A 16,485-nucleotide genomic window follows, 5' to 3' on the forward strand; every position below is an offset into this window, starting at 1 on the left:
TTCCTCAGATATATGCCCAAGAGTGGGACTGTTGGATCATTTGATAACTTTAAAAAATTTCACTTCTTAAATTAATAAGCTTTCCTCAGTGTTTGAAGCAATTGCAGTTTTGTGTGTATTAGTAATTAAAATTCTGGGGGGTTTTTTGTTTGTTTTTTCTCATTTATTTTTATTAGTTGGAGGCTAATTATTTTACAGTATTGTAGTGGTTTTTTGCCATACATTGACATGAATCAGCCATGGATTTTCATGTATTCCCCATCCTGATCCCCCCTTCCACCTCCCTCCCCATTCCATCCCTCTGGATCGTCCCAGTGCACCAGCCCTGAGCACTTGTCTCATGCATCCAACCTGGCCTGGCAATCTGTTTCACACTTGATAATATACATGTTTCAATGCTATTCTCTCAGATCATTCCACCCTTGCCTTCTCCCACAGAGTCCAAAAGTCTGTTCTATACATCTGTGTCTCTTTCTGTCCTGCATATAGAGTTATCGTTACCATCTTTTTAAATTCCATATATATGCATTAGTATACTGTAGTATTCATCGCAGCACTGTTTATAATAGCCAGGACATGGAAGCAACCTAGATGCCCATCAGCAGACAAATGGATAAGAAAGCTGTGGTACATATACACAATGGAATATTACTCAGCCATTAAAAAGAATACATTTGAATCAGTTCTAATGAGATGGATGAAAGTAGCCCATTATACAGAGTGAAGTAAGCCAGAAAGATAAACACCAATACAGTATACTAATGCATAAAATTCTGTTTTTAAAAAAACATGTATGAGGGGAAATTCCCTGGCGGTCCATTGCTTAGTTAGGACTTGGCGCTTTCGGGCCTGGGTTCAGTCCCTGGCCTGGGAACTGAGATCTGGCAAGTCTCAGAAAGCAGCCAAAAAGCAGAATATATGATATCCGTTGTCTTTCCTTTAGAACACGGGAACCTATTGGAAGAATTCTACCTTAGATCAAAGTTATCTTGTTAGAGGGTTAATCTTATTCTGAGGGCCTGCTGTTTCATTTCTACACACTTTGTGTGTATCATATTAAAAATATGGATATTTTTATTAGGTAGCCAGAGGGCTGTTAACACATTTTATAAAAATAAACCAGTTCCCTTTTATCATCTAATAACCATCATGATCAGATTACCCTGATTGAGATAGGAATATATTTTTACAGTTGGTTTGTTTTGAGTGTGGATCAAAATAAGATCTTCACATTATTAACATTTGTTACATGTCTCTGTTTTCCCCTATTTTTACCCCTGCTGTTGCTTTGTGACAGAAATCAATTGTTACATAGTATATCATATATTCTAGATTTGTCTCTTCTTGTGATGTCATTGATTACATTCAGGTGTAACTTTTATGGGAAGAGATAAGAATACTTGATAGATATTTGTGAGTGCTCTATGTTGGATCATTTAAGAGGTACAGTATCTGGTCCTACTTTGAATTATGGTAAGATTTATTAAAGGCTCAAGTGATCCTCCCCTCTCCAATTGTAAAGTTTCTGTCAAGTCTGTCATCTTATTTATTGATGATTGATACTTAACTGCATCTTTTCATTAGGGCTCTGTGCTGTCCTGTCCAACTCTTTGTGACGCTATGGACTATAGCCCTCCAGGCTCCTCTGTCCATGGTATTTTCCAGGCAAGATACTGGAGTGGGTTGCCATGGCCTCCTCCAGGGAATCTTCCTGACCTGGGGATCGAACCTGCAGTTCTTAGGTCTCCTTTATTGGCAGGTGGGCTTTTTATCACTAGCGCCGTCTGAGAAGCCCTTTCATTAGGGCTGTGGTTCTCAAATTCTAGTGTACATTAGAATCACTTGGAGAGTTTGTTTTAAAAAAAAAACACCATCAATTGCTTGGCCCTATCCCCAGAATTTCCAGTTCAGTAGATTTGGGACATAGCCTGAGAATTTACTTTTCTAGTGCAATTTATTAAAAAAACAAAAACACAATTCCCCAGTGATCCTGTTGGTACAGGACCATACTTTGGAAATCACTTTATTTAGGAGTTTGAAAACAGTGATTTCTGAATTTCTAGCATTGCTTCTACACTTACTAGCTAGAACCATTCAGTAAGGGACTTCTTTTTAACCAGGGCTGTTTGGGTATCTTGAAATAGTTTGTACAGAAAAGTTATGAATACATTTATAATTTTATATATTCTTATATAATATATATATTATATCATATATATTATATCTTATATATATTCTTGTATAATTTTATATATATTCATTGTATTTCAATTAAAAAAAATTTTTTTTTTTCCACTTGTCTCGTCCCATTTTTGATCAATGATAATCGCTTTACATTGGCTCCTGTCTCCTTTTGGTACTACTCATTTGTCTCTGATAACTTCCTTTCTGCTATGAATAAGATGTCTCAGGCTAATCTAACACTAGACCTGGATCAGTAATCCTGCAAGCAACCCTCATTCTCTTTGCTGGGAAATAGTATTTAGAAACCATTTTCTGGTCGTTGGGTATGCTCATTGCTATTGCATTAATAATATCTTTTAACAAATTATCACAAAATTTAGCTGCCTAAAACAGCAAACATTTTATTTCACATGGTTTCTGAATGTCAGCAATCCAGGACACTCTTAACTAGGTGGTTCTTCCTTAGAGTCTCTTAAGCAGTTGCAAAGCGATGTCGCCTAGAGCAGGAGTTATCTACCTGGGGCTGGTGGATCTGCTTCCAGATTCAGAGCTGTTGTTAGGATGGTTCTGGTCATAAAATGGCAACTGGCTTTTCCCATAATGAGAAACAACCTAAATGGAAGCCACAGTTTGTTTTACAGTCTAACCTTTGAAATAACCTAGCTTCATTTCTATCATTTGCTGTTGATTATGTGGAGCAAATCTGGTACATGTGGAAGGAACTATATTAATATAAGGGTGTGAAAACCAAGAGGCAGAATCACTGGGGGCCATCTTAGAGGCTGGCTTATTTACATTTTCCTATAATGTGTACAAGATGTTTTCAGAATATTTGTTGTCTAATTGTTGCTCTACAAGATAAAATTTAAGATTTCTTTAGTATCTCACTAAGAATTCTGTTAAGTGTCAGTTTTCAGAGTCAGGAATTGCTACCCATGATACTTCGAAAATACCATTTTCTGTAGTCACTGAGTTATGTCAACAATTGGACACCTAGGTAGGTTAACCTGATTGAACTTGTTGACATTTGTAATGATAATTTTTTTATTATTTTAATTTTATTTTTTATGTGTGAAATATTTATTTTCAAAGTGAAAATTACATAAAAAGGTTGTTTAAAGAAGTCTTGCTTTCATCCCAGTCTCTTAATTGTACTTTCCTTCATCACTTCCATCCCATTAAGTGGATTGTCCCTTCCACCATTAGCAGCTGATGATTTAAAATTAATTTCTGTTTATCCTTACAGTGTCTATTTTTACAGTTGTCTCTTTGCAGATATTCTTTTTTTTTTTAAATGGCTCTATTTGGATTGTTGACCTTTTGTTTATATACTTGACCTTTGAACAACTCGAGGATTGAGGGCACTGACCCTCTGTGCAGTCAGAAACCTAATATAATTTATAGTCAGTCCTGCATGTTCATAGTTGCAGATCATCCAACAGTGGATGGTTTAGTGCTGTAGTATTTACTATGGGAAAAAAAAATCTGTGTAAGTGGACCCACACAGTTCAAACTTGTATTTTTCAAGGGTCGACTGTAATTCAAGTGCCATAAAATTCATCCCCTTGAGGTATACAGTTTAGTGGTTTTTAAGACATTCTCAAAGCTGTCCAGTCATCACCAGTCAATTTTAAAACATTTTTATCAATACAGAAAGAAACCCCATATCCTTTAGTAACTATTTTCCTCCCACGCCATGCATGTACGCACTCATATCCTAGATATGCTAATACACTTTTCTCTGTAGATTGCCTGTTCTGGATATTTCATGTGAATGAAATCATATTGTATGGAGTCTTTTGTGACTGGCTTCTTTCATTTAGCATGTTTTCAAGGTTCATCCATGTTGGAACATCTGTCAATATACACTTCATTTCTTTTAATGGATGAGCTAATACTCCATTGTATAGATACTGGTAACATTTCACTTACCCATTCATCAGTTGATGATTCTTTGGATTGTTCCACTTTTTTATTATTATGAGTGATGCTGAACATTGTATAGTTTTTATGTGGACTTACGTTTTCATTTCTCTTGGAGTGGAATTACTGTGTTCAAACTGCCACACTGTTTTCCAAAGTGACTGTACCACTTTTTATTCCTACCAGTAGTATACAAGAGTCCCAATTTCTCTGCATCCTCCCCAACTCTTGTTATTGTCTGTTATAATCCTCGTGGCTACAAAATAGTGCTTCATTATGATTTTGATTAGTATTTCCCTAGTGACTGATGATCTTGAGCATCTTTTCATTGACCATTTGCATACTTTCTCTGGCGAATTGTTTATTCAGATATTTGACCTAGTTTTAATTAAATTATTTGCCTCTTAAATCACTGACTTGTAGGAGTTCTTTATGTATTCTATATACAGATCTTCTGTCAGATATAAAATTTACAGATATTTTCTCCATTTTATGGTTTTAGTTTTTTTTTTACTTGATGGTGGGCTTTGCAGCACAGAAGTTTTTAATTGTGATGGAACTTCAATTTATTTGTATTTTGGATTGTCACTTTTGCTTTTGGTGTCATACTAAGAAACGATTTCCTGACTTGAGATCACAGAGATTTACTATGATTCCTTCTAAGAGTTCAACTCTTAACATTTAGGTTAGTGATGCATTCTGAGGTAATTTTCCAGATGGCACTAGTGGTAAAGAATCCACCTGCTAATGCAGGTAGACATAAGAGATGTGGGTTCAATCCCTGGGTTGCAAAGATCCCCTGGACAAGGAAATGGCAGTCTGCTCCAGTTTTCTTGCCTGGAAAATCCCTTGGACAGAGGAGGCTGGAGGGCTACAGTCCATGGAGTTACACAGAGTTGGGCACAGCTGAAGCAACTGAGCAAGCATGCATGCATAAGGATAGAGTCCACATTCATTCTTGCCTGTGTATATCCAGTTATCCTGGCACCATTGTTTGAAAAGTGTTTTTTCCTCATTAAATTGTCTTGGCATCCTTGTTGACATTTACCTTTCTTCCCTTGTATGCAAAGTGAAGCACATTATATGTACTGTACTGCACCCATGGGGTTTTTTGTTTGAAGACATCATATTTCCTAGTAATTACTATAAATTACTATATCAAGATTTTCCTTAGACCTTTTTTAAAAATATATTTGTAAATTTATTTGGCTGTATTGGGTCTTAGTTGCAGTGGGCAGCCTCTTTGTTGCCCTGCAGCTTGTGGGATCTTAGTTTGCAGGCCAGGGATTGAACCCACGTCTCCTGCATTGCAAGGCAAATTCTTAACTACTGCACCACCAGGGAAGTCCCTCCTTAACACTTTTTTTTGGCTGAGGGATATGGGATCTTAATTTCCAAACAGGGATATTCTGATTCATTTGTAAATTGCCTTATATACAGTATAAGGTATGAATCCAGTTTATCTTATTCCAAATAGCTCCCTAACTATAGTTCACATATAATGTCTTTAAGTGTACTTTTTGATGCAAACTACTCCAGTACCATCCACTCCAGGCAGCCACTGATCTACTTTCTCTTACTATATTAGATTTGACTTTTCTAGATATTTTTTAGTAAGTAGAATCGTGTGTTGTATTTTTGTGTGTCTAGCTGATTTGAGAATATTTCATATTATCATTTGCATCATTTTGTTCCTTTTTATTGTTGAATAGCATTCCATTTTTATGATTATACCATGGTTGGTTTACCCATCACCAGTTCATGGGTATTGGGATTATTTTCAGTCTTTGGTTCTCATAAAGCTTTTAAGAGCATTTGTCAACTAGTGTTTGTATGAACATTTGCTTTCATTTCTCTGGGTTAAACATCTAGGATTAGAGTTGTTGTGTGGTAAGTGCAATTTTAAATTAATAAGAAACTGATAAATTGTTTTCCAAAGTGGTTGTGTCATTTTACATTTCAGCTGATCAGCCATGTCTGAACATTATGGTTACTCTACATCCTTGCCAACTTTGGTGTTGTCTTTTTTAAAAATTTTAGCCTGTCTAATGGGTCTGTTACCTCATTGTGATTTTAATGTGCATTTCTTTGATGATTACTGGTTTTTTTTTTTTTTTTTTTTTTTTATTTATTTGACTACCTCAGATCTTAGTTGCAGCGAGTGGGATCTTCATTTACCCATGCGGGGTCTTTCATTGTAGACTCTCAGTCGGGGTGTACCGGCTCAGTGGTGGTTGTGTATGGGCTTAGTTGCTTCACGACATGGGATCTTCGTTCCCTGACTGGGGATCAAACCTGCGTCCCCTGCATTGCATTAGCTGCATCCCTAAAACTTGATGTGTTGTATTTTCATATTTCATTCAGAATATTTTCTGTCTTATGATTTCTTTAACCAGAGGGCTTTAAATCTTAGTAATGTGTTTGTAATCTCCAAATATTTGGTTATTTAGGATGTATTGATATTTCTGTTTATTTTTTCATTCCATTAAGATCAGAAAACAGACTGCTATGAAATGCCATTTTCATCCTATATTAAGTATCCATGTGTAGTTAAATCTATATCTGGATTTTCTCTTCCATTCTGTTAAATTGTATGTCTTTAGATAGACTACTTTCCCATCCATCCACTCCTAACATTGATTTTTTTTTTTTTTTTTCCTCTCGAGTGTTTTTGACTTTTCTTTCCTGGTTATTTTTCCATATGAACTTGATATTCAGGTTGACTACTAAAAATCAGTTGACGTTTAAAAAACCTTTTTATTAATTGAGAATTTCAAACATATACACATAAGCAGTTCGAATAGTACATCAGTGTAAAAGTACTCATCACTCAGCTTTAACAGAAACTCATGGTCAGTTTTGTTTCATCTACAACAACTCAGATTGTTTTGAAGTGTATCCTAGATACACTGTTTTATTTGTAAGTATTTTATAATTCCTAAAGAGTCTTGTAAAAACAAATATAAAACACTACAGTTCTCCAAAAGTTTCCCAGATTTTAAAGCCCAGAAACTTGTCATCCTCTGCATGTCTGCCTGCTGTTGTCTCACTTCCATATTAAAGTCCTTTTCTAATGCAAAAAAAACTCAAAAAACTACAATGCCATTATTACACCAGAAAGAGTTAGCCAGGAGTTCCCTAATATCCTCAAATTTCTGTGGCTATTGTTAAAATATGTATTTTTTACGATTAATTTATTCCAGTTAGGATTCAAGTGAGGTTTACAAGTTGCATTTGTTTTTCATGTTTAAGTCAGTTTTAAAGTTATTTTATGTTGTAAATTTTTATTACGAAAATTTAGACAAGTTTTGTTCATTTATACACTTATGCTGTTACCCTGGTACCATTGTCATTTCACTAATCAATATTTTTGTATGTATCTTTAAGAGCTGTGGACTATTTCTTTTTTTAAACCATAGTTAAGGTACCATTACCTAAAATAAATTATAAAGTATTTCTTGCTATCAAATATCTAAGCACAAGTTTTTCTTACTGCCTTAAAATTTTTTCTTAATAGTTGGCTTGTTTAGCCACAATCCAGAATCCACACTTTTCATTTGATTGCTCTCTCTCTCTCTCTTAATATTAACTCTTTTTGTTTATAGTTTCCCCCTTAGGTTTTCCCCTTTACATCTATTTAAATCCAATTTGTTTGGCCTGCATTCTTTCCTACCATCTGAACTTCATGGATTGGATCCCTGTGGTATTGGTTAAAGTGATCCTCTGTCCCCTGTAGGTCTCTGATAGTATATAAATAAGAAAGACTTGTTAAGTTTAGGTTGTATTTTTTTTAAACTTAACATGGAATGTTTCATAGATGGTGTGTATAGTTTTATTAGAAGTCAATGTCTGATCTCCTTTTTTTTTTTTCCTTTGATAGTAGGAGTAACTTGGCTGCCTTATATATCCAGGATAACATTCCATACCAGCTCTTCTCTTGTTTTAGCAGCACTGGCAGTGACTGTCTAGTGCTAGATTCGTTATTTCACTAAGGATTGCAAAATGATGACATTCTCATTCTATCATCTCTTCCTCCGTTGTTAACTGGACTATTTCTATAAAGAAAAACTTTCACCTTGTTAAGCTACTTGGTTACCGTGAGGTACAGCTTGTAAAAGAAAGGTTACTAAACTGCCCATCATTTCAAAGCAATTTTCAAAATAATGAGTTGGTTTCCTATTATCTCTGTGACTGATGAGGGTCTGTTGCTGTTGTGTTAGTATGAACTCCTGGATGTTAACATTAAGTTTGCCAGTTGGCATTTTCATTAGAACCACATTAAATTTATAAATATATACTTTAGACATTAACTTAGGAGAAGATTGTTATCTTTATCTTGTCTTCCTCTCCACAAACAAATTATGCCTTTCTGCTTGTTTAAATCTGTGTCTCTGTCTTCAGTAGTGTTTTTTCAGTTTTTGCCTTGGGTAGTTTCTTTTTTAATTGTTAATGTAAACTGGGTTCATCTTTCCATTGTATATTCTAAGTAGTTACTCATGAAGTAAATTTATGAAGTGTGATATATGAAGGCTATTGGCTGTCTTTATGTTAATTTTATATCCTGCTACTTTACTCGGTCAAATAACAGGGAAAATTAAGGAGTTGCTTCTGAAATACAACCATAGATCATATGTGGCATATCTTTCCTTCATGATAGTAATGCCTTTTTGCACAAAACTACCTCTTTTGTCTTCTTGGTGCATGATGCAGTTCTCGTTTTTGCATCCTGTAAGAAAAATTGGGTTTTGTTTGAAAATATGCTGAAGTCAGGAACATTTGGGGACAGATATTCTTGGGGGCGGGGGGAGGGTGGTTAAATAGGGTGGGATCTGAGTATTAAAGGACATGATTAGCGTCCCTGGCCTCTACCCATTAGATACTAGTAGCGTCCTCTCCTTCCTTAACTGTGACAACCAAAAATGTCTCCAGACATTGCCAAATTCCCCTTGAAAGGCAAAATTGTTCCCGGTTGAAAACCATTGACAAAAGGAAATGGCTAAAGTATGGCCGATCTAAACTGTGGTTTAAGATTAAGGTAGATTCAAACTGGAGGGAGTGGGACACGACCATAAAACCAGGTCTGTCTCCGTATAGATTTAAGATTGTATTCATTGTTTTTATAGCTAGAATTTTTCTTTTAGAAATCCATAAAATTGACTAGCTTTTGGGGGGGGAAAAGGATTATAAATATAAAAAGAAACAGACTTTGATAAAAGTGATATTTGAGTTTGGGATGGTTTTTCTTTCTTAAAGGATATGCTTTTTCAATATGAGGGAATCTCAAGATTGAATTCAGAAAAATATTCTTACTAGTTTCCTCTGTTTTAAAGCTTGCTTTTCTAACTAGATAATAAAAATATATAACCAACTTTCCTACATATGAGCAATAGTCAAATGTTTAGCAAAAATTTCAAGACGTTTTTAAAAAAATTTATCTCTACCATAGCAATTAGTTCTGATGATTTTGTGAACATATGAAGTTACACATTCTTTGTGTCCTGTGGAATCAGTGGTTTACAGCTTTTTCCCTTGAGTGGTTTAGTTAACATAGCACCATAAACCCATCACAGGCAACAGTCAGTGCTGTAATAAACATGTGAGAAAAAGGTACACAGAGCATGCAACTAGCTCTTTTGTGGGGAACTGGGAAAGACATTACAGAGATGGCAGTTGACCTAAACTGTTAATGAGAGCTTTAATGGGGCAGATTATAGGCAAGAACTCTTATTTAGAAACCTGCAACATGATAGCATGTGATAACTATGTTTGAGAATGAGCAAGAATTGAGTGGTTAAAGATGGAGTTAAAAATAAATAAAGATGGGAGTTAAGATTAGTGTTGGGTCTCTTTTCACTTTTTTTGTTGTATTTTTGTTTTTCTTTGAGTAAAATCCAATGCCCTTCTCTAGCCATGGCATAATTTAGTGTATCAAAGAGGGATGATCTGAGAAATAATAAGGGAAATGTTTCATAGTACTGTAAGAGTCTTGTAATTACAGGGACTTGATCAACTCTGTAGGTCATCGCAGAGTGTCTCTCTGAGAATGTGGCTTTCAAGCTGACCCTTTGAGGACAAGTAAAAATTTTCCAACCTTGCAGTAGAGAATTGGGGTTTGAGGCTAAGGAATAGCATAGATGATAGGAAAACAGCCCATAGTGACTGAAGAGGGGTGGGTGCGGAATAGCATGGCATTTGAGAGGCAGGCAGAAGTGTCAAATCATGCAGAGCCTTATGGACCAGTTCATGTATTTTATGCTAAGGAGATGCTATCTTCTAATATTACGTCATTTTCCTGCAGTACCAAATATGCCCCAACAACGGCAAGACCAACACCATCAGAGTACCATGATGCACCCAGCCTCAGCAGCAGGCCCACCAATTGTGGCCACCCCACCAGCTTATTCCACACAGTACGTCGCCTACAGTCCTCAGCAGTTTCCAAATCAGCCTCTTGTTCAGCATGTGCCACATTATCAGTCTCAGGTAAGCCTGATATGACCTAATAACTCTTAACTGTTGTTCCATTTAAGTTTCAGTGTGATAAAGGGGTTTTCCTTATATTTTGTGTTATGTGATATGGTAGAGGTAGACAGCTAAGGATTTGGGGGCCCCTTTTAACAGAAAGGTGCTGATCAGTATAGGTGTTTCAAAGAAAACAGCCCCCAAAAAAACTGATTTAGAATTTTCTAAATTCTGTATTTAGAAGTTTTGGAAACCTGCAAACCATGATGTTAAGACATAACTAAAATCTACTTGATTATATCTGATAACGTCAATGTTTTTTCTTAATTTTTTGTTTGAACACAGCATCCTCATGTCTATAGTCCTGTAATACAGGGTAATGCTAGAATGATGGCACCACCAACACATGCCCAGCCTGGTTTAGTGTCCTCTTCAGCAACTCAGTACGGGGCTCATGAGCAGACACATGCGATGTATGGTAGGAAGCACTTTTTGTTTTTTTTCAATGTGTGTCTTAATGTGTTTTAAATTTCTGTTTAAGAATAGCTCTGCCTTTTATGACATTGAGGGTCAAGAATCTTAAAAAAAAAAAGAAGTATCTGTTTCTTTCTGACCTAGTCTGTAAGTCTTGGCAAATCATTTCTACTTCTGTTCTTGAAATTTCTCTCTTTAACTAAAAATGTAATAATGTGTATAACAGAAAGCAACTTTTGTAGAGAAAGTTATCTTCCTTCTCTTCCTCATCAGTAACATTATTTGGTATACTCTTCCTAAGGTATGCAGGAAGGTTTTCTGTAATGAAAGCACTCTCTAGCAAGAAAGCATTCTCCCTCACTCTTTACTCTGGGGGCCACTGACATTGCATATTTTTGATTGCTATTTGTTATAATACTACTGTGTTTCTTCATTATGCTGTATTTTAAGTGGTCGAAATTGTGTAATACTAGATCTGCTTTAGACAGTCATACTGTAAGTGTAATCAGCATGCAATGATAAAAGTATTCTATATAAAATTAAACAATATATATAAGACTACTAAGCTAAAATTGCCCTCTTATTTTTGTGGCCAGAGAACTTTGTACAAGTCAAGTTCACAGCTGTCTAAAGTACTAAAATAATACCATTTTCAGTGTTGAGAATTGAAAATAAAATGCCCACCTTATATTTTGTAGAATAGAATTAATGGAGTCGTTTCATATTTTTCAAAATACACCTTTAATTATTAATAGTACCAGTTTTATTGAGATCTAAATTTTGTTTTGAACTTTTCTGAGAACTCCTTTACTGTCATTTAACTTTTCCCATTGGCATTTCAGGTTTTTTTGGCATGGGAAAAGAGAAATTTTAAGTTTATTTGTACAGTTGAAAAGAGAACAACCCCTAGAATGAAATTAATATTATGTGCAGCTTCATGGACCTTTCCTTTTTAAAACCTCTTTAAACTTTTTGAATGACTAAGAATGTAAAGACTTTCAGTTTTTTTTAATGTTAGATTACAGTTTATAACATTTTGTAGATTAATAGGAATAAGACTCAGGCAGCAACAACCATTCTTGTCACCCAGAAACTCACTTCTAATATTTTCTTTTTGGAGGCATGCTCCTTTCCCACAGGTTCACTAGTCATTAAAATTTTATGTGACTTTTTTTTTTAATATAAAATACTTGTCAGATCTTTTCCACACTTAAAATCTTTTATTGTTGATTATATTCTTTAAATTTAAATGTTGTGCTTGCAACATTTTGAAAACCTTTCAAGAAACCCTTCCATAATTTAATTGAAAGGTTGACAGAACTAATTTGGTTTATGATTTTGGTTATGATCTCCTGTCATTGGGTTGTCTTAACCAGGACTAATTATGTGTGAAAAGGCATCACTGATTTATCACACTTTTACACAATTTGTGTATATTTCAACAGTTTTCCAGTTTGCTAAAGTCTTAGGTGAAAAGTTCATAATGATTGTTTATACATACATTCCTGAATACATCATGATATAACAAGTGGAAAAACCATTTCTTTCTTCCCGTTTTCTGGCATACTCCCTTTGGAATAAGATCTGAAACTTTTGAGCTAAAATGTCCATTGCTTTTAGAGAATAGCTATTTGTGTGCCCATGCCTTTTGGAATATTGTAGTAATACTGTTGAGCAGAATCTTTCTCCTCAGTGTATTCACTCACTGCCAGCATCTGGCTTTGTCTTTTGAATTCATTGGTTGAAACAGCCAGTACAGTACAGTAACTACTGTATTTGAGGCACTAATGGTTTTATAACTACTTTCCAAAATATTTCCATTTGAAAAACAGTTGGTCTCAGACCCTGAAGTCCATTCAAGTGTGGGTAAACAGAAAAATACCGCAAAGAAACAAAATACTAGACCTAATATCCAGTGAGACTTAGAATGAACTAGTCATCAAAGCTACTTCTTTGATGCCGGGAGAAAGTTGGCTCAACCATATCTGAACTACTGTCCTACGATTTACACAGATTGAGTTTTATTGATGTCTGTTGATGAGGGTAGGCTAGGGGCAAAGCTGTACATAGATTATTTTGGTTATCATTATTTTTGATTCTCTTTTGGACACTTCATACACTGAAGAGGACACCAGGAAATGAATTGTTTTGTTCTTTACTGCAATAAACCATAATTTAATCTGCTGTAGCAAGTTTATTAATTCTTCAGTGATTTATTTTAGATCTTATAGCTTTTTAAGACAGACTGTAAACTTTTACAAATTTTTGTACATTTTGTTTTGTCTGTAAAGAATACAAATTTTTAAGTACATTATTTTAAACTGTAAGATAAAATTTACATAGAAATGCTAATCTTATGTCTCTTAAACAGTTTATATTTTATATTCTGAAAGGAACTAGATATTTTTAGTATGCATTATTTTTTAAGCTATGTCCTATCTAGATTTTTTTTTTTAATGCAAACAAAAAATATGCACCTAGATGTTGATGACAGTTGTTATGTTGCCTTTTTGTCATTTATTAATCATCATGATCATAGCAAAAGCCTTTGAGAATAGAAATGACTGTAAAATGAAAGGCTGGTTGTTGTCTTAAAATTTTTTGGTATATTTACTATAAGTATACTAACAAATCCTTGAACATTTATTTAAGGTACTCGGAGAAACGTATTCTAAGTTTTTTGACCTTGTATTCTTTCTAGCTATCTTAGGAGAGACTTTGATCACAAACTTCATCTCTTTGACCTTAATTTCACTGTCATCATTGCATCTGCCTTCTTCCTCCAAATAAGTTACTTTTTGTTTCCTTAACATCTAGTCTTAAAATTCATCTGATTTTGTTTCATTCATCTTGTTTTGTTTTCCCTTTTAGAAATAGTAATAATGAAACTTTCTCTACTAACTAAAGCCATCAGGAAGAGTTAAATCCAAAATCTTTTTCTTTGGGTTTGTTTTTGGTAGTTTAATGCAGATAAATTCTAAAGTACAGTAGGCAAAAAGATGTAAAGTGCACCTATTAATCTTCTCCCTTACAACCTCCTGTTAACATTTTGGTGCATATCCTTCCAAGTGTACTTAATGCACCCACATACACCCCTTTATGTAGACAGTTTAATAGGAAATTATATAATATTCTTGTTTAATATTAATATTACTATGTTTCTCAGTTTTTGGATCCATTACCAGATGCCTAGTAAACACCTTATAGAACAAGATATGAGGTCACAATTCCATTAGTAATGATTTGCAAAATTGAACTAGTCTTTTGAATGAAACTTGGTAAATATTGTTTTATATTGGTATATTTTTTATATTAGAGTTGTTCAATGGAATGCAATGTTGGTCTTTTTATTAGATAATGACTTTATTCCTTTCATATAAGCAAATGAGCATGTGGAACTTGACAGCCCAATACAGAAGAAAAGTGTCTTTCGCTTCAGTCCTCTCTTATTTAATTTTGTAGTAATGTTTAAAGTGCTTGTCATCTCTTATAAAATAAGAAAAATGAATTATGCATGAATACAAAAAAAATTACTAAATATGTCAACCTTTCCAGAAAATTAGGAAAATGCACACCTTAAAAGGCTAATTAACCTTTCTATTTCCCAAATTCAGCATGTCCCAAATTACCATACAACAAGGAGACAAGCCCTTCTTTCTACTTTGCCAGTGAGTTGGGTTTTTTATACTAATTTTAATTTGAACAGTAAAACACTTTTTAAAGAATACATGTTAAGGGAGTAGACTTGTTGAGCAATCTTTTCCTTGTGCCAGACAAAATCATTAAAAATACATATATCTGAAAATAATTGAGAGTTTTTAAAAAGGAAGTATAACCCAGCTTAAGAAAGCTGGAGTTAATTTAAAAATTGAGTTGTTTCAGAAATTAATTTTTGCATACCAAGCAAATACGTGACTGTTTTGGAATGCCTAATACATTCCTTGTTCAGAGGAAATTTTCCTGAACAGCCTTTTTTCATAGCAAAGCAAAACAAGCCACAAGTGTAAAACATACCATTTTTTTAAATATATCCTGGTAAGAAAAAATTTATTCTTACAAGGATTTTTAATTGAAGAGGGTTGAAATACTTGGGGAGAAGCGTTTCTGTATTTTCAATCTTTGCATGACTACAGGTTTAAAATATTCAGGTAGCAGACACCTCATGGATGTCTTGAGCTTAAGCAGGAAAACATGACCTACAGCCACCAGAGATTACCTTGGGTAACATCAGCCCCTCTCAGCAGTGGAAAGGTAGATGATTCCTCTTAAATGGAGAAAGTCTGAGCAGGGATTTCTTTTGGAAATGAACTTGTAAGGTTTGTTTTCTCTATTTGTAGGGAAATCTTAAGGCTTATTTATGGACTTTTGGTATTTGAACGGGGAAGTCACCTTCTTGCAGAAACCCTTTAGAAACGGATGATAGTGTAGTATGTGGTCACTTTATGTGAAATACTGTTTTCTCAAGACTATTAAGGATTAAAATGTTATCATAGAGACTAAATTTTAAATTATTTTGGAATAAGTGAATGTCTGAATATACTAGGTGGCAAACTTTAAAAAGCATTGGGAAAACATTTTGACATTAATTGTGCCTTGGTATCCAAAAATAAGTGCGTACATATTATTTATTTGGTGCTAGGAAATGTTAACAAATTTAATCCTTTAATATAGATGCTCTTTAAAAAGGAGTCTTGCTGTGTATATAACTATTGAAAGGGAATTCTGTATGTGGTATAATATATAAAAGACAGTGTCAGTAATTCTATTAATGTACTGTTTGAGGTCTCAAATGTAGTTATCCTCACCATCTTACTGTCTCTGTTAGTAGATTTGGAGTCAGTTTCCTGGTAAGTAGCTAAAAGCTTAATCATCACACCTAAGCATTAACTGCCTTAGCACAAGTTTCCCTAAAAGAGAATATCAGTATTTTTTAAAAGAAACTAATAGCGGGGCTGCAGTTTGTAATTCAATTTGCTGCTTTATACCCCACCTCCTTCTAAATAAGCTTTTTGCCCTGTTTTTTTTAGCTAGTTGCCTTTTATTCCCCTTTTAAAAAGTTTTCAACTTCTCTTTGCTTCTGAGTTTACCATCAAAATTTAAAGATTTTGTTTCATTTTTGAAGTTTTGCCTTGCTGGTGATCTCTCATGACTTGTGCATCCAAAGCCAAAAATGAGAAAACCTAGTTAGAAATTAAATGCACAGCTCTGTCGACTCAGTTGACTTCAATAGGATCAGTTATGGCTTAGAAAACTCTTTGGACTGGGGTTATCTGGTGGAGAGCTAAATCAGAATTTTTAAGAAAAATCACTTTATTTTTAACCTCTCTGGAATCTTTAGATAATGAGTATGTATAATAATAGCAGTTAAATGATAGATTTAGCTTAAGAAAGCCCAGAATTTTCTGCCTTTCACTCTCCACTTTTCCCTTTCCCTAATTGTCT

At 34.4% G+C, this 16,485-nt stretch overlaps 1 protein-coding gene across 7 annotated transcripts in view; it reads left to right on the forward strand.

Annotated features, from left to right (window-relative positions):
• The window catches only part of ATXN2 (ataxin 2), a 100,031-nt gene that overhangs the window by 76,194 nt on the left and 7,352 nt on the right, over positions 1-16,485 (forward strand). For 4 of the 7 annotated variants that reach the window (XM_043901842.1, XM_043901836.1, XM_043901837.1 and 1 more), the window contains 3 exons: positions 10,406-10,590; positions 10,915-11,047; positions 14,658-14,711. In XM_043901842.1, coding sequence (XP_043757777.1) covers positions 10,406-10,590; positions 10,915-11,047; positions 14,658-14,711 — 372 coding nt within the window. The remainder of the gene's footprint in view (positions 1-10,405; positions 10,591-10,914; positions 11,048-14,657; positions 14,712-16,485) is intronic. The other 3 variants (XM_043901838.1, XM_043901839.1, XM_043901841.1) reach the window with 1 other exon arrangement.

This window comes from Cervus elaphus, chromosome 5, assembly GCF_910594005.1.
Source record: "Cervus elaphus chromosome 5, mCerEla1.1, whole genome shotgun sequence".
Classification (NCBI taxonomy): Eukaryota; Metazoa; Chordata; class Mammalia; order Artiodactyla; family Cervidae; genus Cervus; species Cervus elaphus.